This window comes from Myxocyprinus asiaticus, chromosome 19, assembly GCF_019703515.2.
Source record: "Myxocyprinus asiaticus isolate MX2 ecotype Aquarium Trade chromosome 19, UBuf_Myxa_2, whole genome shotgun sequence".
Taxonomy (NCBI): Eukaryota; Metazoa; Chordata; class Actinopteri; order Cypriniformes; family Catostomidae; genus Myxocyprinus; species Myxocyprinus asiaticus.
Genome location: NC_059362.1, coordinates 44614731 through 44637705, shown reverse-complemented (window position 1 = coordinate 44637705; position 22975 = coordinate 44614731). Strand labels below are relative to the sequence as shown.

Below are 22975 nucleotides of genomic sequence, written 5' to 3'. Positions count from 1 at the left end.
AAAGTGGCTGCATCTATAAGAGATGAATGTGTTTGTTCTGCAATGGTTTGAACAACAGTTTTAACAAAAGGACAAGGTTAGTGTGTTAGCAAATATTTTTCCTTTCACTGCTTGTGAAATGAATTACTGATTCAATAAACCAAGAGTGAATCATAGTTGAAGTCAATGTGAAACAGCAATCACAGCTTATTTTACTTGCATAATGTGACATTTCCAGTGATATTGAGTCCATTTTGATTACATGTTAATGTCTGAATGGATAATTCATCCAGCATGCTGTCATCATTTATTCACCCTCATATTGTTCCAAACTTGCATGACTTTTTCTGTAGAACACAAAAGGAGATATTGCTAACATATATAAAGCTAACAAGGAGTGGTGGTGGCATAGTGGACTAAAGCACTAAACTGGTAAGCAGAAGGTTGATGGTTCAATCCCCACAGCCATCACCATTGTGTCCTTGAGCAAGGCACTTAACTCCAGGTTGCTCCAGGGGAACTGTCCCTGTAATAAGAGCACTGTAAGTCACTTTGGATAAAAGCATCTGCCAAATGCATAAATGTCAATGTAACATTTTGCTTTAAATCTCCTTTTGTGTTCTACAGAAGAAAGTCATACAGATTTGGAGCAACATGAGACTTTGGGTGTACTATCCCTTTTAGTCTCAACTCTGGTGCTGTTGAAACAACACAACAACAAACTCCTGCTGCTACTGGTGATAACCTGATGAAATCTGTAACGTAATGGTGATTAATAAGACGTGAGCAAATCTAGAAAAAAAAAATTTTATTCCAAAAGCTTTCAAAACTTAATGTACAATTATATAAAACACCAAACAAAACGAATACTCACCCAAAGGTGAACTGAATAATAAAATGGGCATTTTATTCAAACAATCCATACATGTGATCTACTAGTTAATCAGCCAAATATAGTTGTTCTAGATCCTGGTTTGTGATGTGCAGTTACAAATATTTACATCCACAAACTTACGGACACAAGTTTATTTACGCCCTGTAGATAAGGAGTGCTAGGTTTATAGAGGTCAGAGTTTCTGCAGGAATCGCAGCACCAGGTCTCTTAGAGCGGTGCGCAGCGGCTCGTTGTTGTCACAGATGATGTGTGTGCCATCTTCCTCCAGTTGAATGAGCACATCCTCGGCTTGTAGGTGAAGAATATGACCGTCTGCGGTCTCCTCCACCTTCACTTCCATGATGCCGTTCTACAAACAGAAAAACACGTCACTCATTCAGCACTTATTTTATTAATTGGTTCCCTGATTATCTGTAGGTTTGTTTCTTGTACAAAGAGAAAGTTTGGTCTGTTTCAAATTCCGTGGAAAACTACAAGTGCGGGTGTTCAGATGAATGTCTGGAAACCTGTCAAGAACAGGTCATATAGGACTCCAAAATTAAAATAAGAAATTATATTTTGAATAAAGAAAATGAAGCCTCTTTTTTTCCGCACCATTAACCTCCTGAGATATGATGTGAGTAACCCCTAATAAATATTATTGTTTTTTGGACCAAATAGTTTTTCTAAAAATTGATGTTCACATATGTGGACATTGAGACTAAGTTGTGAAATTTTAAATAATACCAAGTTATAGAAAGTGAGATTTTTTTTTTGTTTTAATCATTGTTTCTTATGTTTCCAGGAGTGTTGATTATTCATGTTTTTCAGACGTTACAGACATTACATCAGAAATTAACTAATTCAAAGTAATGTCCAGAATCATCCAATCACTGCCAACCATGTTAAAATAAAATGATACATTATAAATTCTGAATCTATGTACTGATTATCATTGTCACATGTCTGTCAAACATGTTGAGTGATCCAAACATCATCTGCAGCCTGAAACTGAACTTTTGATCTGATTTTAGGAGTGAATGCACTTAACTGCATAGAGAGCTATAGGATGCTCCCTTGCTCCCTATTTAGTGAATGACTTAACCTCCAGTGTGCTGTCTGTCTGCACTGGTCTCAGAACAGTTAGAAATGCACCTTATTTTCATCCTAACTCCATATAAAGCCTCTGAAAGCAACATTTTCCAGCTTTTGGATGAACTCATTTATTCTCAATGTGATAATGCACAAACAGTTAATACAGAATATTTGAACTGAAACTGAGCATACAGTCCACGAATGTGGTCATTGTGTTTAACAGCGTGCCATTTCATGACAAATGGCTCAAATTTAAAAAATGGCATATCGGATGAAACTAGAGACTGTAATCTTTTTACTCAAATAGGTTTCAATGTAAAAACTTAATTAGGTTTCTTAGAAGATATAGTTTTGTTGGCATTTAAACCAAACACAAACTCCTCTGCAATCGCCGCCCTGTTGTTTTGTCACATGACTCCGTGCATCAATAGTTTAATCCTTTACTGACAGCACAGAGTCTCCTGAACTCCTGGAAGACAACTAATTAATTATAGTAACGATTAACATGCATGAATGTGCTAATTATTATGTAAATAATGCAAAAAATGCATTTGGGTAATTGTCACGAAATTTTATTTTCATTCAGATCACACTATTTAAAATAATTAAAAAAAGTTAATTATTTTGTTTCTTTCTTTTGCAACATGAAAAGGGAAGTCTGAAATCATTCTTAACAAATATAATCAAGGTATATTATAATAGTAGTCCACATTTTTTTCTACTTGTCAACATCTAGTAGAGGCTCTAAAAAATTATAATTTCATCCTTTATTATATATTATACTCATTTTTCATATTAATCAATTGATTTACTTAATAAAAACAATTAAAAATTATATTGTTTACTTCTTAAAAGATCAAAATCATAATTGCACTAAACAATAGGCTTACATTTATTTATGCAAAATATAATTTTGTTTTGATTTCAGGGTGAAATATGACCTGAACATGTTTCTGACATTTTTCATGTTATGTGTGAAATTAATCTGGGAATTTATTTGTTTTAATCGGCCCATTCTTGTAAATCAGAGAAGTGGAGTATTTTTCAAATTAATCATTTAATAAATTAACCTAATAATTACATATTTTATTTTTACATCTTAAAAGACAAAAATCTTAATTTTCAGCTTTATTTTCTTCATTCAGAATATAACTACGTTTTTCTCTCTTGATTTGTGAGTGAAATATTACCTTCATAAATTCAAGGCAACTTGATATGCCTGTCAAAATAAATCTGGGAATTAATTTGTTAAAATTGGCACATTCCTGTTTATCCCTGAGGGTCATTTGATATTTCAGTAATCTGTTAAAAAGCATCAGGCCCATTGGCTAACAGCTCACTGCAGTCAGGTTAATGGAGGGAGATGTGGGACACTTTACTGAGGCATGAGAACAGCTGCGGTCAAACAAACACGCTCTCAGCGGTGCATTCAGCTGCATCTGTAGCAGTGTCAGGACTCTGTGGTTACTGAAAGTGTTTTTATGTTAGCATGATGAATCGCTCACGACTGGTTCTGAGATTACACTGGACTGACACCACAATACATCAAATCTTTGATTTTGACGAGATATATATATATATATACATACACTACCGGTCAAAAGTTTAAAAAAAAAAAACGTATTCTTTATTATAATTTTTTTTCACATTTATGAATAATAGTAAAGTCATCAAAATTATGGCAGAACATAAATGGAACTATGGGAATTATGTTGTGACTAAACAAAATCCAAAATAAATCAAAACTATATAATATTTTAGCATCTTCAAAGTAGTCACCCTTTGCCTAGAATTTGCAGACATGTACTCTTGACATTTTCTCAACCAACTTCTTGAGGTATCACCCTGGGATGCTTTTTAAACAGTATTGAAGGAGTTCCCATCTACGTTGAGCACTTATTGGCTGCTTTTATTATTTGGTCCAAGTCATCAATTTCAAAAATTTTAGTTTTATAATGAAATAAAAATATAATTGTGCCACCATATTAATTTATCTACAAAACGAAATTTCAAATATTTACGCCTTCAGATCAAAAGATTTTTAAGATCATGAGAAACATTTCAGTCAAGTGTTTCAAAACTTTTGACCGGTAGTGTATATGTATGTATGTATATATATATATATATATATATATATATATATATATATATATATATATATATATATATATATATATATATTAGTATATATATAGTGTATATACAGCAGCAAATGTCCTTGTGAAGATGCTGGAGGAAACAGGTAGAAAAGTATCTATATCCACAGTACAATGAGTCCTATATTGACATAACCTGAAAGGCTGCTCAGCAAGGAAGAAGCCACTGCTCCAAAAAAAAGCCAAACTACAGTTTGCAAGTGCATATGGGGACAAAGATCTTACTTTTTGGAGAAATGTCCTCTGGTCTAATGAAACAAAAATTGAACTGTTTGTTCAGTTACACCAGTTCTGTCTGGAGGAATGGGCCAAAATTCCAGCAACTTATTGTGAGAAGCTTGTGGAAGGATACCCAAAACATTTGACCCAAGTTAAACAATTTAAAGGAAATGCTACCAAATACTAACAAAGTGCATGTAAACTTCTGACCCGCTGGGAATGTGATGAAAGAAATAAAAGCTGAAATAAATCATTCTCTCTACAATTATTCTGACATTTCACATACTTAAAATAAAGTAGTGATCCTAACTGACCTAAGACAGGGAATGTTTTCTACGATTAAATGTCAGGAATTGTGAAAAACTGAATTTGAATGTATTTGGCTAAGGTGTATGTAAACTTCTTCAACTGTATGTATATATATATATATATATATATATATATATACACACACACACACACACACACACACACTCACCGGCCACTTTATTAGGTACACCTGTACATCTACTTATGAAAAACATCACCTGGTCTGACAAATCTGGATTTCTGCTGAGGTACATAAATGATAGGCCCACTGCAGCCTCAGTTTTCTGTTCTAGGCTGACAGAAGTGGAACCTGATGTGGTCTTCTGCTGGTGTAGCCCATCTGCCACAAGGTTCGACATGTTGTGCATTCTGAGATGCTATTCTGCTCACTACAATCGTACAGAGGGGTTAACTGAGTTTCAGTTGCCTTTCTGTCAGCTCAAACCATTCTGGTCATTCTCTGTTGACCTCTCTCATCAACAAGGCGTTTCCGTCCGCAGAACTGATGCTCACTGGATACTTTTGGCACCATTCCGAGTAAATTCTAGAGACTGTTGTGTGTGAAAATCCCAGGAGATCAGCAGTTACAGAAATACTCAAACCAGTCCGTCTGGCACCAACAATCATGCCACACTCCAAATCACTGAGATCACGTTTTCCCCATTCTGATGGTTGATGTGAACATTAACTGAAGCTCCTGACCCATATCTGCATAATTTTATATCATAATAACAACCTTCATTTAAAAACTACATTTTGTGTTTACTTGTGTTATCTTTGACTAATATTTAAACTTGTTTGATGATCTGAAACATTTAAGTGTGACAAACATGCAAAAAAATAAGAAATCAGGAAGGGGGCAAACACTTTTTCACACCACTGTGTGTATGTATATATATATATATATATATTCTATTCTATACAATTCAGCCTTTTATTACATAAAAACCACATGCACACTCTAATGTAAAATTTTACATGCTGAATTAAGTACAGCACGATTCAATTCTGATTCACAAGCTCTCGATTTTATAATGATTACGATTTGATTAGATTTGATATATTTCAGTTATAATGTTCATTTCGCTTATGCATGAAAACAATTTGATGGTTCTCAATACCAATTGCGATACCACAACATACTGAGTAAACACTGTTTCAAGTAATTAAGACAAATGAACAGTCGATAATAAAGAACAAAGAAACAAATTACAAGCAATAGAACAAACAAAAGTCAATAATAAACAGATCAAAGATACAAATTAAGAAGTTTTTAACAGCAGTGTTAAGTATTCAATAAACATTCAGTAATGGAAACAAGTAATGAAATGTAACTTCACTGCATGTTTATATTACATTAATTCATTTTAAAACTATTAAAGTTCTCCAGCCAAGAGCAGTGAGTGATTTTCTTGTTTTCTTGTCATTGTTGTTTAATTAATATTAATGACATGCTAGACAGCGGCAGGCCTATTAGCTGCATTTACACTTCAAGTCCAATATTTGGATACAAATCTGTTTGTCCCATCGTTTACTCACCAAGATGGGCATTTTCACTGAATCTTAGTGTATACACTCATATGTCAATAAACTGTAATTGTAGATCTTTGCAGCTATATTTTAGTTATTTATGAAAGCATTCATATAATGTAACATAATAATAATAATAATAATAATAATAATAATAATAATAATAATAATAGTGCTGCCAGAATCTGCCATTTGGGCTCAAAGCAAATGGAAAGTTTGGCTAAAGTTTCTGCGCAGAGCTAATGAGCTTCATGCTAATGTAAATTTGTACATTTCTGCTGTATTTTGCTTATCAACAAGTACTGTAGCGGTACCATGATACAGTGATGAAGTACTGATAAATAAGGTTGTCTGAGATGATAAAACTGAGAAATCTTACAAAAATCTAGTTTAAAACACGTGTCAAGTTTGTAGAAATGTACTCTTTGTGTCCATGTTGATTTCAAACATTTTAAAAAATCATTTAAGGCATATTCTACAAAAAATAACAAATTAATTACTTCAAATGTCAAGTGGTGTAACCATCAAGTTAAAAGGTATTAAAATACTTTTCTTGCACCTTGAATAGATGCGAGTATACACAAATAAATCACTAATTTAAAAGTTTTGTTTTTTCAAGCATTCATATTGTTTAAAAAAAAAAAACATTTTGATTTTAAAGGAATAATCATAAAATATTATTCCAAATATGCCAACATTTCTTTTTTTTCATGAATTTCAACTTTTAATGATTTTTATTTTTTTAGTGTCTCCAGACAGTTTTACCCCTCTTTGGGGCAGATCTTTGTGTCAGTATGTTTTATGGGTTGAATTACCAGCGTCAGGTGTGAGTTTCCCTTTCTACTGCCTCATATAGACCTTAAAAAGACATATTTCACAGGACTGCAGAAACTTTGTGTTATTTCAGTGTCTGTTACATTTATCGAACTCTTGTCCTGGCTTGATTTTGACCTACAGGCCTTTTGAAATTGAAACACACCTAAGTACGTGAACGCAGATGCTTCTAGCTACACAAGCTCAAATTTGTGCCTCGTTCTGCTCCAAAATGTGTCAGAACGAAATTCATAATTTAACTGCCACATTGGGCGCTATAGTGGACATTCACATAAACACGTTTCTTTTTTTAGAAATAACAATAAAAGCTATGTATGCCAACATTTCTTTTAATTAACGAACCTTTTATGAGACTTTTATTTTTAGTTACTCTACTTCTCTATTTTTAACACTAAAGGATACTTCTGGGTTCAATAAAAGTTAAGCTCAATCGACAGCATTTGTGGCATAATGTTGATTACCACAAAATTATTTCCAAAAAAAAAAAGCAAAAATCGAGGTTACAGTGACACTTTTTGAAGGGTTTAAAAGGCAGAATGTGCAGCTTATAATTTTATAAAAGCACACATTAATTCTTCTGTTAAAACTTGTATATTATTTAAGCTGTAAAGTTGTTTAAAATGTTGTTTTACGTTCGTTTTAGGGTTTTAGAATTTGTTGACATTACGTCACCACGGCAATGAAGTTGTCAAATTGTATATATCTTTACACAGAAAAGTTTAGTCAGTGATTTCATCACACTAAAATCATGTTAACACGCATATTGTTTAGGTCTTTTGGCTATACTTTTGAAACAGTGAGTATTTTAACGTTTACGGATTGGCCCCATTCACTCAGCAAGTACTGACGCTGACTACCACACCTGGAGTCATGAGTTCGAATCCAGGGCATGCTGAGTGACTCCAGGCTTCCTAAGCAACCAATTGGCCTGGTTGCTAGGGTGGGTAGAGTCATGCTGGGTTAATCTCTTCGTGGTCCCTATAATGTGGTTCTCGCTCCCGGTGGGGCGTGTGGTGAGTTGTGCGTGGATGCCGCGGAGAATAGCGTGAAGCCTCCACACGTGCTACGTCTCCACGGTAACGCGCTCAACAAGCCTTGTGATAAGATGCGCGGATTGACGGTCTCAGATGCGGAGGCAACTGAGATTCGTCCTCCGCCACCCCGATTGAGGCGAGTCACTACACCACCACGAGGACTTAGAGCGCATTGGGAATTGGTCATGCCAAACTGGGGAGAAATGGGGGAGAATACCCCCCCCAAACAGAAAAAGAAGGACGAGTCAAATTTATTTCTGTGGTAATCAACATTATGCCACAAATGCTGTCAATTAAGCTCACCTTATATTGAACCTGGAATATTATTTTAAGACCCAGAGAAAAATATCAAAATGACTTTTAAACTTGCAGTCACTTTTTCTCTTTCAGGTCTGCTGTCATGGGAAACTCAACATGTTTGTAGCTTGCTACCTGAATTATATCACATTCGGTTTAATGGCACAAACAGGAAGGTAACTCGCCCCCTTGAGTACTGAGGTTTGATACCGCCACACTAACGCACGTTAAGTATTGCAATGTGCTCATCGAGCATTTGCGTCCGTGTAAGTATCTCTCTGGTCTAGAATACTGAATAATTGTCTCTCGTACCTTGTGCAGTGTAGTGAGGAACGGCTCCAGGGGAACAGCTCCACTGAGCAGAGGTTTAGGGTTCAGAACTTCAGGAGGTTCCTCCATCACCCTCTTCCTCTTCTTACTGGGCGGCACTGGTGCAGGTTTTGGAACCGGCTATGAGCGTAACACAATGTCAATTCTAAGAGGTGGCATACATAAGTCAACTTATAATGTTAGTTAAGTTTTTCGTGACCATTTTCCACCGTCTCTGAGAAGCACAGCCGTCTTGTTTTCCAGAAAAAAATATCTATGCATCCTTAAAACAAGATAAATTTACTTGAGAAGCAAAATGGCAAAATAAAGAGACTTGGTTTTAGAGAATGCATTTAGAATCCCGTAGGAAACACGATTTCTGAAGTGGTGTTTTTGCGATTTAGTTTCTATAAATGTTCTGGTTGTGCTGGGGAGGGAGTTTTGAGTGAACAAGAGTATGTCACAGTACATTAAACTCTTATGTCAAAAGAGCAAGACAAATGATGTTTTTCATTATATATGACCCCTTTTAACGATGATAGTCGTACAGTAGAATAATTCCATGATAAATATCAGTCCAAATGTTTGGAAATATTCATTTTGTAGTTATATTCTCCAAAAGTATGCCTGTGTCTTTCATAATGGATGACTAAATTGTACTTTACATGCTGCGTAATTGGTGATTAAGTGAACTGAATATGCTTAAGACAATGTTTACAGCAATTCAAATTAATGCATGACACAAGGCAGAGAGCGTCACTAATCTGCAGGATATTATACTGAATAAAATGGCTTGTTCACACACACACACTAACCTGCAATACATGCTTGTTGTCTTTGGACTGTAGGACTGCTGATACTGTAGCAACAGAAACACCAGGCTTTATCTCAGAGGGCACCAGAGATTTGGCGAGCTGCAGAATTTCCAAGAGAAAACAGACATCAGCCACCTTGGTTCCAGAAATATATTTAATAAAATCCTTCATAAAAGAGTTCTAAGCCATGAACCAAACCAACGAGCTCCGAGGTGAATCGCAACATTATAAACTTTATGATTTAAAGCAAAAAAAGTATTTGAAAATCGGACAAAAATACAATGGTACAAGACTGTGTACTTAACGTCTTTCATGAGGGAATGAACCACAATCTCATGAAGCATCACGAATGACAATCAAAATATAAAACTATTGATTTAAAGTTGTTGATTATAGGTTAAGAAACTGTATGTTTCAATTTTAAGCAGAATGTTCAGATATATGTAAATATGTTAGTTTGAGAGTGTAGGGAAAGCGACTCGATCGCATCATTCACTGCGTCATGAGAGTGGGTGGTCGCTGCAGAGCTCTTTAGGTGCGCTTTGTACAAAGGTGCCTGGAATTGTTCCTGGCAGGCAGCAGGTGCCCTAACCCTGCCCCCATCCCTAATTCCTTTTTTTTTTTCTCCCAATTTGCTTTTAAGTGCTTGTGGTCACGTAGTGATTCGCCTCAGTCCGGGTGGTGGAGGATGAATCCCAGTTGCCTCTGCGTCTGAGATAGTCAACCCACGCATCTTATCACGTGGCTTGTTGAGTGCGTTGCCACGGAGACATAGCACGTGTGGAGGCTTCACGCCATCCACCGCGGCATCCACGCTCAACTCACCATGCGCCCCACCGAGAACGAACCACATTATAGCGATCACGAGGAGGTTACCCCATGTGACTCTACCCTCCCTAGCAACCGGGCCAATTTGGTTGCTTAGGAGACCTGGCTGGAGTCACTCAGCCCTGGGATTCGAACTAGCGAACTCCAGGGGTGGTAGCCAGCGTCTTTACCACTGAGCTATCCAGGCCCCCCATCCCTAATTCTAACCATACTTGTAGGAGTGGGTAAAAATATTGATTTTCCGATGCAAAGACGAGATCCACGCGACCGATTTGCCATTGAATAATGTCTCTTTTAATACCCTTTCTGTTCTTTACAGTCAGTTGTTGATAAAAAATAAAAAAAAAGCATTTAATTCTAATCACGCATAGGACAGATGAGATACAGCCATTTGAGTCTCTCTCATAACAAGCGCTAATTTACAGACGCTGTTTACAGAAATGCTGAATTTCTTAAAAAGACACTACCGGTTTTTAACACGTTCAACAAATCAATATAAATACCTGTAAATAGTACAAATTATGTTATTAAACAATAAACATGTAACAAAAAATTATATATGCAATATACTATCATATTCATTGACATGGATTTGTTCATTATTAAAAGCTAAAATGTGACTATTGATGAAAAACTAATAAAATACTATAATTAGTCAAAATAATATTTTCGTATTGTACCTAGTTAGAAGTTGCCCTGTATAATTAACAGCATTAGCTGGGAGAGAATTTATTTCATATGTCAGCAAATGAGACATTATATCGAAATAGAACTGACAGCTTATTGGAATTGAATCGGGAAATCTGTATCAATACCCAGCCCTAGTAGCTTACCAGGAACAACTCGAGGCACCTTTCTCCAATTGCAACTTTTGGCGTGCTTTGTTTGCCACAATTCTCTCATTGGTCGATATCTCTGTAGGATCATGTGTAGTGTAGTTCTTCGGCAGGAATTCCACTAATAAACAATTTTAATGTTTAAAAAGTTGAACATAGACTGATGTCATCCACATACCATCGATAAACAACCCTGGAGCTCACAGTAGATCTGTCTTTTAAGATTTAGAAGTTATCGTTAAATATTGAAATATGCGCTCTATTTAAAACTGATAATAGTTCTGATTGGATGAGTTGTGTTTAAAACGGTTGAACAATGCTGATAAACACACACATGAAACGTTGCTTGGCAACTACAGACAGGATACAGTCAGGATAATGAACTATATTACTATGCAATATGGCAAACCACTTGTGGCAGGTTGTTACAGTGATTTCTACAAGCGTAATTCTGGGGGTTTTGAATATTATGTGATAAAAAAAATCATTGTAACACACTGTCTACAGTGACTTATCACTGTAATATTCTCTAGATAAGCTTTTTTATCAGAGGGGCTGTTTCTCAGCTCTGACCTCAGGAAGCAGGTGAATACGTTCATAGCGCCGCCTGAAGGGAAGCCCGAGGACGGAGCAGCGGCGGTAGGCCATGGGCGGAGGCTGCAGCTCCAGCATCAGGTCTGTGCGGTGAGGTTGAGATGGAGGAGGCTGTGAGTACTGCTCCGGACACACCACATGAAGAGGCTGCACACATGCCAATTCAATCCAGCGATAACATCAGTTTGGAAAAGAAGGTAATTTGTGGGCTAAAACTGAACTAATTACTGAGGCCATTTCACTTCTTTAATGTGACCTATTTCTGAAAATAACAAAACATTTCAGATAATTGTCTTAAATGTTTAACCTTCAGAGGCCCAACCATTGATACTGATGATATTTTTTTTTCTCCCGATGAACATGTTAGGAAGCCTCTAGTTATAAAAAAAAAAAAAAAGTTTTTTTGTTTTGGGGTGAACAAAAAAAATCACAATTTTCCCACTGTTTTACTAGACATTAAGTGGAATTCACAATGCAATTCAACAAAAATATATGAAAAATAGACTGTACCTGGATCTCCTTCAGCAGTTTGGACACCTGGTGAAAGTTGAGTCGAGTGTCGATGGGACAGTAAACACACTTCATGGCCAGCGGCTGATATGGAGCCAAAGCGTCCAGATAAGAGAAGTCTGGTTCTGAAAGAGACAGATTAAACTACGTGAGATTCGGGCCTAAATACGCACAACTATTTGAAATCAATTTTCCATCAGATTCATCCAACCCTAGTTTCTATGGCAACAGCATGTGTAACTCACTTGACATTCTAGTATTTTTTCTAGTGGGACCTTTTCATCATTATAAAATCATTATCAATAATGATTTGTTTACACAAGGACGGTTATATTCACAATGGAATACTGAGTAAATTACAATTATGAAAGTTACATTACATGCATTCATTGTGGGATAAAATGTACTATAATTGTTTTGTGAGCACACAAATTACAATAATATTTTTTTTAAGTCTGTACATATTGGGTGAATTTCACAAAACAATGCTGATGCTGTATTTCACACAAATAAATAAATCTAAATAAAAAATAAAAAAAAGAAATTATATTTTGCATGGAGACAAATGTATGCAAATTTACATTTACCAGAACATATTCTTGAGATTAACACAATTACATAAATTAGAATTCCCAGTTTCTGTTGAATGTATGTTATAAATGCCAAATGGAGAAAGCTTTATAAATGAATAGTCCAGTCAGCTGTATTATTGTGACATGAGTTTCATCTCACCAGTGAAAATGATGGTATTGAGGCTGGATTTGCCCCACAGCTCCATGAAGTGTACCACATCACCAAACCTCAGCGATGGATGACCCGTAAACACGACACACGGCTGCCGGAACTCACTGCTGAAGTCTCCATGAACACTGGGGTAATGCTTCAGTTTATTCGTCTGAATCAGCTAGACGACAACACATGACAAACAGTGAATGTCAAAACAGATTCTCTCAACCTGTATGTGCCGTTGCAATTTTTTTAACCGGTTTTTTGGTTCTGGTGGTTTTGTTTTACCTCTGCATGAGGAAAGGGCGGTTCAGGCAGATAAACTTTCGACTGCTTGTTCTGACATAACCTTAACAAATAAAAACCAACAACACAGACAGGAGAACAAGTTATAAACGGTTTATAAACTGAGCAGTTCCAAGCCATTCCGTTGAAATATGGCAGTAATAATGACCCTTTGATGAAAATGAACAAAAGGTAATTATAATTTCTACAAAAATATCAATTTAATTTGATATTACTATTATATTAACTTGCTCTATGACAACAACAAAACATATCTAGCTGATTAAATATTTTAGGACAAAATGTAACTGGAAAAACAGAGTTTATGGCTAATAATTATTAAAAATTATTTTTAAGTTAAATTAAAGCTAAACAAATAAATTAAAAAGATAGACCAGTGCTCTCTAGACGACGTCAATAACAGATTGTCAGCATGCTAAAAATATTAAATCAATAACAAATACAGATAAAATCATGAATCACTTGTCATAGTTCCTGCAGTCTGGATACTATTGTGATTGTTAATCAGTCTGGTGATTTCTGGGGCGTAAATCAGGTACCGATCTTTGAAATTATTAAATTTAATATACTGTGTGTATTAATATCTAAATTACATTTACTGTGTAAATATCATATTATATTATTTTTTTTTTTTTTTTCTCCCCAATTTGGAATGCCCAATTCCCAATGCGCTCTAAGTCCTCATGGTGGCGTAGTGACTCACCTCAATCCTGGTGGTGGAGGACGATTCTCAGTTGCCTCCGCGCCCGAGACCGTCAATCCATGCATCTTATCACGTGACTTGTTGAGCATGTTACCGCGGAGACATAGCGCATGTGGAGGCTTCACACTATTCTCCGCAGCATCCACGCACAACTCACCACGCACCCCACCGAGAGCGAGAACCACATTATAGCGACCACGAGGAGGTTACCCCATGTGACTCTACCCTCCCTAGCAACCGGGCCAATTTGATTGCTTAGGAGACCTCGCTGGAGTCACTCAGCACACCCTGGTTTCAAACTCACGACTCCAGGTGTGGTAGTCAGCGTTTAATACTCGCTGAGCTACCCAGGCCCCCCATATTATATTAATTTAATTATATTAAATTATATTATATTAATTTATTAAGATAAAAACAATATCTAGGTAATTAAATATTTTAAGAGTAGAACGGAAAAAACCCATAATGGAGAAGGAAAATGCATAATCATATTAAAGCTAAAAAAATAAAAAAGATTAACGAGACCTCACTAGACGACATCAATAACAGCCTGTCAGCATGCAAAAAATATTAAATCTAAATATATATATAAATATTTTAAATAGAGTTAAATTATTATTTGACCTCACTTATAATAGCCCCTAGAGTAAAGGTACATTTTGTGATTAATAACCACAAATTAATAATTTTTAAGTGATTTCTGGGGTGTAAATCGGGTATAAATCTTTGAAATTATTAGATTTAATATACTGTGTAAATATTAATATGCTATAATACATATACTGTGTACAAATTAATATATTATATTCTTTTATTAAGAAAAAAAACAACATGTAGCCAATTAAAATATGTTAGAGCAGAAAAAAAAAAAGAAAAAAAAACATAATGGAGATGGAAAAGGCATAATATTAAAGCTAAAAAAAATTTAAAAGACAGACCAGACCTCACTGGACGATGTCAATAACAGATTGTGAGCATGCAAAAAATATATTAAATCAAAAAAATTAAATAGAAAAAATAAAATAGAGTTAAACTCATTATTTGACCTCTAAAGTAAAGGTACTTTTTATGATTAATAACCACAAATTAATCACTTTAAGGTGATTTCTGTGGTGTAAATCAGGTACAAATCTTTGAAATTATTAGATTTAATGTACTTTGTGTATATTAATATATTACATTATTTTATTAAGAATATAACAACAATATATAGCAAATTAAATATTTTGGATATTGTGGATAAAGTAATTAGAATTTTAAAGCTAAAAATATAAAAAATACAGATTGTCAGCATGCTAAAAATGTTAAATCTAAAAAAAAAGAATAGAGAAAAAATCAAGATAAAATGTTTATCAATTAACTCTTAAAATGAATTGAGCTCACAAACCAACTAGTTGGTTGTTGGACGACTAGTTGTCCATCCTGACCCATCTGTAATATTGTTCTATTTTTACTTTAATTACTTTTCTACAATGGATTCATTTGACATTTCATACCATTCTGCGAAGATCTGTGAGAACTCCAGTGAGCTGTTGGCCACGGGGGAGATGAAATAAAATGGTGCGTTTCCGAGGTTTGCCGAGTCCATGAACTGATATAGACACTCCAGCAAGTCATAAATGACTCCAGAGGAATAACACGGAACCAACACGTTCCCTCCGGCGCGGATCGTCATGGCTGACAGACAGAAACACACAGGTTAACAGGTGAGGGGAGAAAGAAGTTGAGCGATCTGGATTACAAACTCTCAGACACAAGATGTTCAGTCATATTCGGAGTCAGACGCACACTGAATCACACAGGTTCGATACTCACACAGGTTGCTGCAGAATTCTCCCAGCATGCCGTCTGGGTTGGCGGTGGGGATTTGTGTCAGACCTGTCAGGATGAGCACATCACTGTTCTTTAGAGAGCTCTGGTCCATCGGCTGAAGAACACAAAAACAAGACTCAAATCCGAAACTGAATGGCACAATGTATTCTCTAGAATCAGAAACTAGAGACTACCAACTGGAGTCAACAAAGAGTACAAGAAAAACAGCCTTCATGTCAAGAGCGTAAATGCTGTCTAGGTAGGCAGCTTACTAGGTTTCGGAACAGAGCCGGTATGTGTCTGCTGTGCTGTAAGTGTGTTTGCGTCACCTGAGGATGTGTGGTAAGCAGAGAAGAGCCAGAGATATAAGAAATTTTCTCATAATGAGACTGAATGATCCAGTTTGAGCTGCCCAGAGAATATCCTGAACTCAACGGAGTGACCTGAACCGCTCCAAACAACTCCTGACAGACAGAGAGAGTTCATATTGACAGTGAAAAAACTATTTATTGTGTGTATATTTATTTATTCCAAACCATAAAAAGAGCCAGTGTTATTATCATTAACGAATACTATGATATACTACTATTATATATTTTATGGAAATTTGTGTTAAGTGAAATAAAAATAAAATGGTTGGGGGAAAAAACTACAAATAAATTATAATACTTTTTTCATAATTCCAAACTAACTTAAATAAAACTGCCCTCAAATTAATAAAAAGCTATAAAAAAAAAAGAGCCAAAGAGTTTTATCATTAACAAAAATTAATACGAAAACATTGTCATGAACTGAAATAAAAACAAATACTAACATGGTTGGAAAAAAATGCAAATAAATTATAATATTATTTCATAACTAACTTGAATTAAATACAAATTACCTAAAATTAATAAAAAGCTATTAAAACGGGCACGTTTTATTATCATTAATTAAAATGAAAATATTTTCATTAACTGAAATAAAAATAAAAATTAACATTGTTGTAAAAAACTACAAAAAAATCATCGTTCTTTTTCATAATTCCCAAAATAACTTAAAATAAATGACCTCAAATAAAAAAAAGCTATGAAAAAGAGCCAGTTTTGTTATTGTTTACAAAAACTATGATATACTGTATATACTACTATAATATATTATAATATGGACATTTCTGTTAAGTGAAATAAAAATAAAACTATAGTGGTTGGGAAAATAAACTACAAATAAATTATAATACTTTTTCATAATTACAAAACTAACTTAAAAAAAAAATAATGCCCTAAAATTAATAAAAAGCTATTCAAACGGGCAAGTTTTATTATCATTAACAAAAACTAAAATGAAAACTAAATGAAAATATTTTTGTTAACTGAAATAAATATAAAAACTAATATGGTGGAAAAAAAACTACAAATAATTTATCATTCTTTTTCATAATTCCCAAAATAAATGAAAATGACCTCAATTAAAATACTGACCTTATACACTGTATATACTACTATAATATATTATAATATGGACATTTTCATTAAGTGAAATAAAAATAAAACTATAGTGGTTGGAAAAAATCTACAAATAAATTATAATACTTTTTCATAATTCCAAAACTAACTTGAAATAAATAAAAATGACCTAAAATTAATAAAAAACACTTTTGAATTTTTAGATACAGAGTACATTATAAAAAAAATTAAACCTTAACAACCGGCCTTCATTAAACATGAAAATACCACTAGATTGTGCTAAAACAACTTTGCCAGGAAAAATGTAACACTGTTAAACATCAGTTCAAGCATTAACTTTAGTAGCCATAAAATACTCAAAAGAAAAACTAAACTGAAACCAGAAAACACTGTATTTGTATTTTTTTGTTTAATGGCATATCAGTATCAAAGGCAATTCACGTGGCAAGAACAAGGTGAAAATCAATCAATCAATCAATCAATCAATCAAAAAAAAAAAAGCTACATAAAATTTTCTAAAAAAATAAAAACTAAAAGATAATCTCCCTCCAGGAAAATGTAAATCTACATACGATTTTTCAAATGTATTTGTGATTAAAAATCCACTGTGTATGAAATGTGCGATATAAATAAACATGCCTGACCTGCATTGCCTAGAGTGAAAATGTACTGTAATGACAAATTGAGCAAACATTTGAAATAAACGCTTAATAAAGAATTCAAAACTCTAACAATCCTGGTACAGAGCTGATAGGAATATTGAAAAGCAAAACTCACCACTTTCTGTGAATATCCCACCAGCTGAACTTTACTAAGAGCAGAATTCACTTCCTGCATGCCGTAACACTTTCTCCAACTCCAAACATCCAAAGCGTCCTTCAGAGGCCCCGGGAGCAACCTGACACCAAACACACATACACATCATCTTCATATTTTCTCACCATTTACATTAACAAAGCAAACAAAACAATCATATTAAAGTCAGCTTCAGTCACTGATAAAGGAAGAATCTCTTTTTCTCAGCTACTGTAGTCTCAGATTGTTGGCCAGTGGAACGTTAACGGAGTGTACAATGCATATCGCACATTTAGAAATAATCAGTATGTGAAATAATCAGTATCTATAAGTTTGGGACAGACAGAGATTCTGATCACGAAGTCTACAAACAATTTCTTGCATTATTTTAATGAGTTATTACTTTAATGTATGTCAGTCTAGAATTGTGCTATCACAGATTTCAGATGTATTTGGTAATACCAGGTGTAACCAGGTCTTGGTTACTGGGTTTAGCACCTTTGTATTTCTTTGTTCTTCCAGTAGGTGGCAGTATGAGCCTTTGGAACTCTTTCCATGAATGTCACCAATTCCTCCATCAGGAGTCTGAACCAAGAGACACAAAATCAAACAGAACTGGTGAGTGGCTTAACACCAAAAACCGAAGTGTCCTCAGATCTACTAATGAAAACAAACATAGTGTAATTCATATCAAATCATAACATTCTCAGAACTTTGTGAGATCTTAAAACAAAGATCAAAAAGCCGTAATATAATGGGTTAAACATATTCTTTTTTTTTTTTTTTAAAGCATACCTGCTGATCTGTAGCGTGGGTTCTGTGGCGTACACCGTTCCAGTAAACCCCGTGTGTTCTGTGATATACGGCAGCGCCATCATACAGTGATAGTTTGATATCAGAATCACGTCTATGGTGGAGAGATCCAGCAGCTCTTTCTGTGCAAACAACAACATCATTTCTTTATCAAATATCGTTCTCAATGCACATGTATTTATAAGTTAGGTTTTAAAGCAGAAGTATTTTTATGATATTTATTTACTTCGGGGAGGCAAAATTCCGGCTGTGAGTCCACAAAAACGCGTCCAGAACATTCCTTCAACTCCTACAACACATAGAACGTGTGTAAATGAATCCATACTTCTTGGGAATGAAAACATGTTTCAATTAATGCATATTTCTTATAATGAAGACTGAGAATATTCAGGTGTTTAACAGTCACTCACTTTTTCCAGGTTTACGGCTCCATCTTTGGAAACCCATCCTGGGAGTTTGGACAATCTTGGACTGTAAATCAGCAGAACAAAATGTTGCAAAATAAAAACAGCATGTTAAGAAAGTGATATTCGCACACCTTATATCACACTAGATGTATTCTAGTCCGGACATTGTTCTCTGTAGATTACAGCGTTTAAACTCTCAAGGCCCTGAATGTCTAGTAAAGTTAATCTAAGATCAGTTCAACACAAGTGCAATAGTGTTTTATGTTGGGTACATTAACACAGAGACAGAATTTATACACATTTGACAAAGAACAACATATATCAAAACCTAAATATGACATTTCAAAATGCAATCACTGAAATATATATATATATATATATATATATATATTTGTTGGCTCAACAACCATAATGTTAAAAAATAAATAGCATTTACTCAGGAGGGTACATGGAGTGGCAAGAAAAAGTATGTAAACCCTTTGGAATTAGCTGGTTTTCTGCATTAATTGGTCATAAAATGTGATCTCATCTTCATCAAAGTCACATGTATAGACAAACACAATGTGCTTAAGCTAACAACACATAATCATAATCTTTAATGTCTTTATTGAACACATCCCATTTAACATTCACAGTGCTGTGGAAAATGTAAGTGAACCCTTGGATTTAATAACTGGATAAGTAATTTCATGTTGGTATGTGGTGCCTTTTTACACCCTATGTAGTGCTGTGTGTTCTTCCCAAACAATTCAACATTAGTTTCATCAGTCCACAAAACATTTTTCAAGTACCGTTGTGGAGTGTCAAGGTGGTCTTTGGCAAACTTCAGGTACGCAGCAATGTTTTTGTTGGAAAGCAGCGGCTTCCTTCGTGGTGTCCTGCCATGAACATCATGTCTGTTTAATGTTTTCTGTATAGTAGACTCATGAACAGAGATGTTAACCAGTTCCAATGATTCCTTCAAGTCTTTAGCTGTCAATCTAGGGTTCTTTTTTACCTCATTGAGCATTCTGCGGTGTGCCCTTTGAGTCATCTTGGCTGGACGGCCACTTCTAGAGAGAGTAGCTACAGTACTAAATCGCCTCCATTTATAGACAAATAGCTCTAACCCACACCTACAATCTCGTTTAAATAATTGGATGCCAGGTTTGCCAACTCCTCGGTGTCTACATCACGGCCGTTGTGAAGAAGGCTCATCAGCGCCTCTTCTTCCTGAGACGGCTGAGTAAGTTTGGGATGAACCGCCACATCCTCACACGGTTCTACACCTGCACTGTAGAGAGCGTCCTGACTGGCTGCATCTCCGCCTGGTACGGCAATAGCACCGCCCACAACCGCAAAGCCCTGCAAAGGGTGGTGCGAACTGCCAGACACATCATCAGAGGTGAGCTTCCCTCCCGCCAGGACATATATACCAGGCGGTGTGTGAAAAAAGCTCGGAGGATCATCAGAGACTCCAGCCACCCGAGCCATGGACTGCTATCACTGCTACCATCAGGCAGGCGGTATCACAGCATCGGGACCCGCATTAGCCGACTCCATGACAGCTTCTTCCCCCAAGCAATCAGACTTTTGAACTCTTGATCGATCACGATACATATATCAGCACCGCACATTATTAGCCTCATATGGTTGAGTGACAATAAAGGGATTTGATTTGATTAGCCTAGAGTTTCACATACTTTTTCCAGTCTACACTGTGAATGTTTGAATGATGTATTCAGTATGTACAAGAACAATACAATAATTTGTGTATTATTAGTTAAGACAGATTGTGTTTGCACATTATTGTAACTTAGATGAAGTTCATACCAATAAAGAAATGCAGGTAATTCCAAAGGGTTCACATATAAACACCGATATGGTTCTCCCTATTATGGTATTTTGATACATACCATTGTACTGAATAATTAGCAGCATATGTATTTAATACTTTAAAGAGTAATATGGCAAAACAGTGTGTAACTGACCTGTGCACCAGAGGCAATGGCAGGTAATACAGAGCTGCTGTGGTGTCCAGACCACAGTCCAGCATGATGGTGGTGGATTTAAACTTTAGCACATTACAGGGCAGCGTCGGGTGACCCGACAGACAGTACTGAAACATAAACACACAATACGGAATTACAAATGATCCAACTTATGTTACAGTTTCATCAGCTTATGATATAACAACAGTAATATTATACGTCGTATCCATGTATTGCCAAAAACACACAAATACACCCACCAGTTTCATGTCTTAGCTAAATAAACTTGATTAATTTCTTTTGTTTTGATGTCTTCTGTGGCTCTACACGTTATTATTTGGGACCGATGTTCTTTTCTTCTACTGTGTTTCTATGAGTGTAAGTCAGCTCATGACAAATGCATGTGCGCCCCCTGTCGGCGGAAGTCATTGCATTACAACTACCGTTAAGCGTATCTAGTGCATATGAATGATAATGTGCAACATACAGTATATCCAGTGGCGCAGATTCCCCCAATAATCAAAACAAGCAAGTACAACCCCCCCATGATTATACCATGATCAATGGAAACATGTAAATGCTTCACACTGCAACCTCTCAAGTCTTATTGGAGACTTCCAGAATCACTTTTTAAAGTCTTTTAAATATCTTTAAATGTATTTATATAAACTGAAATGTGTCCCGGCAATCTCTAAAAATAAATAAATCATTGTTTTAAAATCCTCATCAGGTATGACTCAAGTATTTTCAATTATTAGTCCTTCCTGTCCAGCGCTGAGTAAAGTAACAGGCACCACGTGATATCGTCGTCACACTAATACGGAAATATTAATTACTAATTAATATTATTATATATTTATGTATTAATATTGATTATTTTATTCTTTTTCTATTTTCATTTATTTAATTGCATTAATTATTCATATTTGCTGCTGCTCAGCTTTGTTACTGTGCCATGAAGAACTTTTATTTCTAAGGTTTATTTGTACAGTTTGAATTGAACAACACCATCACTATTTGAAAAAAGTCATTTTTGATCAAATCTAGACAGCAGCCATCACTCCAACACCTTATCCTTGAGTAATCATGCTAAATTGCTAATTTGGTACTAGAAAATCACTTGCCATTATATCAAACACAACTGAAAGCTGTTTGGTTCGTTAAATGAAGCTTAACATTGTCTTTGTGTTTGTTTTTGAGTTGCCACAGTATGCAATAGACTGGCATGTCTTAAGGTCAATATTAGGTCAAAAATGGCAAAAAAAGAAACAGCTTTCTCTAGAAACTTGTCAGTCAATCATTGTTTTGAGGAATGAAGGCTATACAATGCTTGAAACTGCCAAAAAAACTGAAGATTTCATACAAAGGTGTACACTACAGTCTTCAAAGACAAAAGGACAACTGGCTCTAACAAGGACAGAAAGAGATGTGGAAGACCAGATGTACAACTAAACAAGAGGATAAGTACATCAGAGTCTCTAGTTTGAGAAATAGACGCCTCACATGTCCTCAGCTGACAGCTTCATTGAATTCTACCCGCTCAACACCAGTTTCATGTACAACAGTAAAGAGAAGACTCAGGGGTGCAGGCCTTATGGGAAGAATTGCGAAGAAAAAGGCACTTTTGAAACAGAAAATCAAAAAGAAAATGTTAGAGTGGGCAAAGAAACACAGACATTGGACAACAGATAATTGGAAAAGAGTGTTATGGATCTTAACCCCATTGAGCTTTTGTGGGATCAGCTAGACTGTAAGGTGCGTGAGAAGTGCCCGACAAGA

The 22975-nt window shown here is 35.3% G+C and overlaps 1 protein-coding gene across 1 annotated transcript; it reads right to left on the bottom strand.

The window, feature by feature from the left end:
* Positions 1 to 767: 767 nt before the first annotated feature.
* Positions 768 to 21607, bottom strand: ints9 (integrator complex subunit 9). The gene is made up of 17 exons (XM_051644334.1): positions 21457 to 21607; positions 21197 to 21324; positions 19230 to 19290; positions 19046 to 19108; positions 18802 to 18941; positions 18505 to 18591; positions 17989 to 18109; positions 16096 to 16230; positions 15770 to 15881; positions 15451 to 15631; positions 13234 to 13294; positions 12952 to 13123; positions 12220 to 12344; positions 11689 to 11856; positions 9452 to 9550; positions 8640 to 8777; positions 768 to 1223 (listed from the first exon to the last, which is right to left on the bottom strand). The coding sequence occupies exons 1-17, from the start codon at positions 21463 to 21465 to the stop codon at positions 1047 to 1049; spliced, it is 1977 nt and encodes a 658-aa protein (XP_051500294.1). The 5' UTR covers positions 21466 to 21607; the 3' UTR covers positions 768 to 1046.
* Between the last annotated feature and the right edge of the window lie 1368 nt (positions 21608 to 22975).

What these genes read in the sequence shown, in the direction of transcription:
- ints9 (XM_051644334.1), bottom strand. An exon ending in CCCACGCTACAGATCAGCAG is followed by an intron (nt 18,592 to 18,801) that starts GTATGCTTTAAA and finishes CTCTTGGTTCAG; the next exon opens with ACTCCTGATGGAGGAATTGG. An exon ending in TCACAGATCTTCGCAGAATG is followed by an intron (nt 13,295 to 15,450) that starts GTATGAAATGTC and finishes TTATTTGTTAAG; the next exon opens with GTTATGTCAGAACAAGCAGT.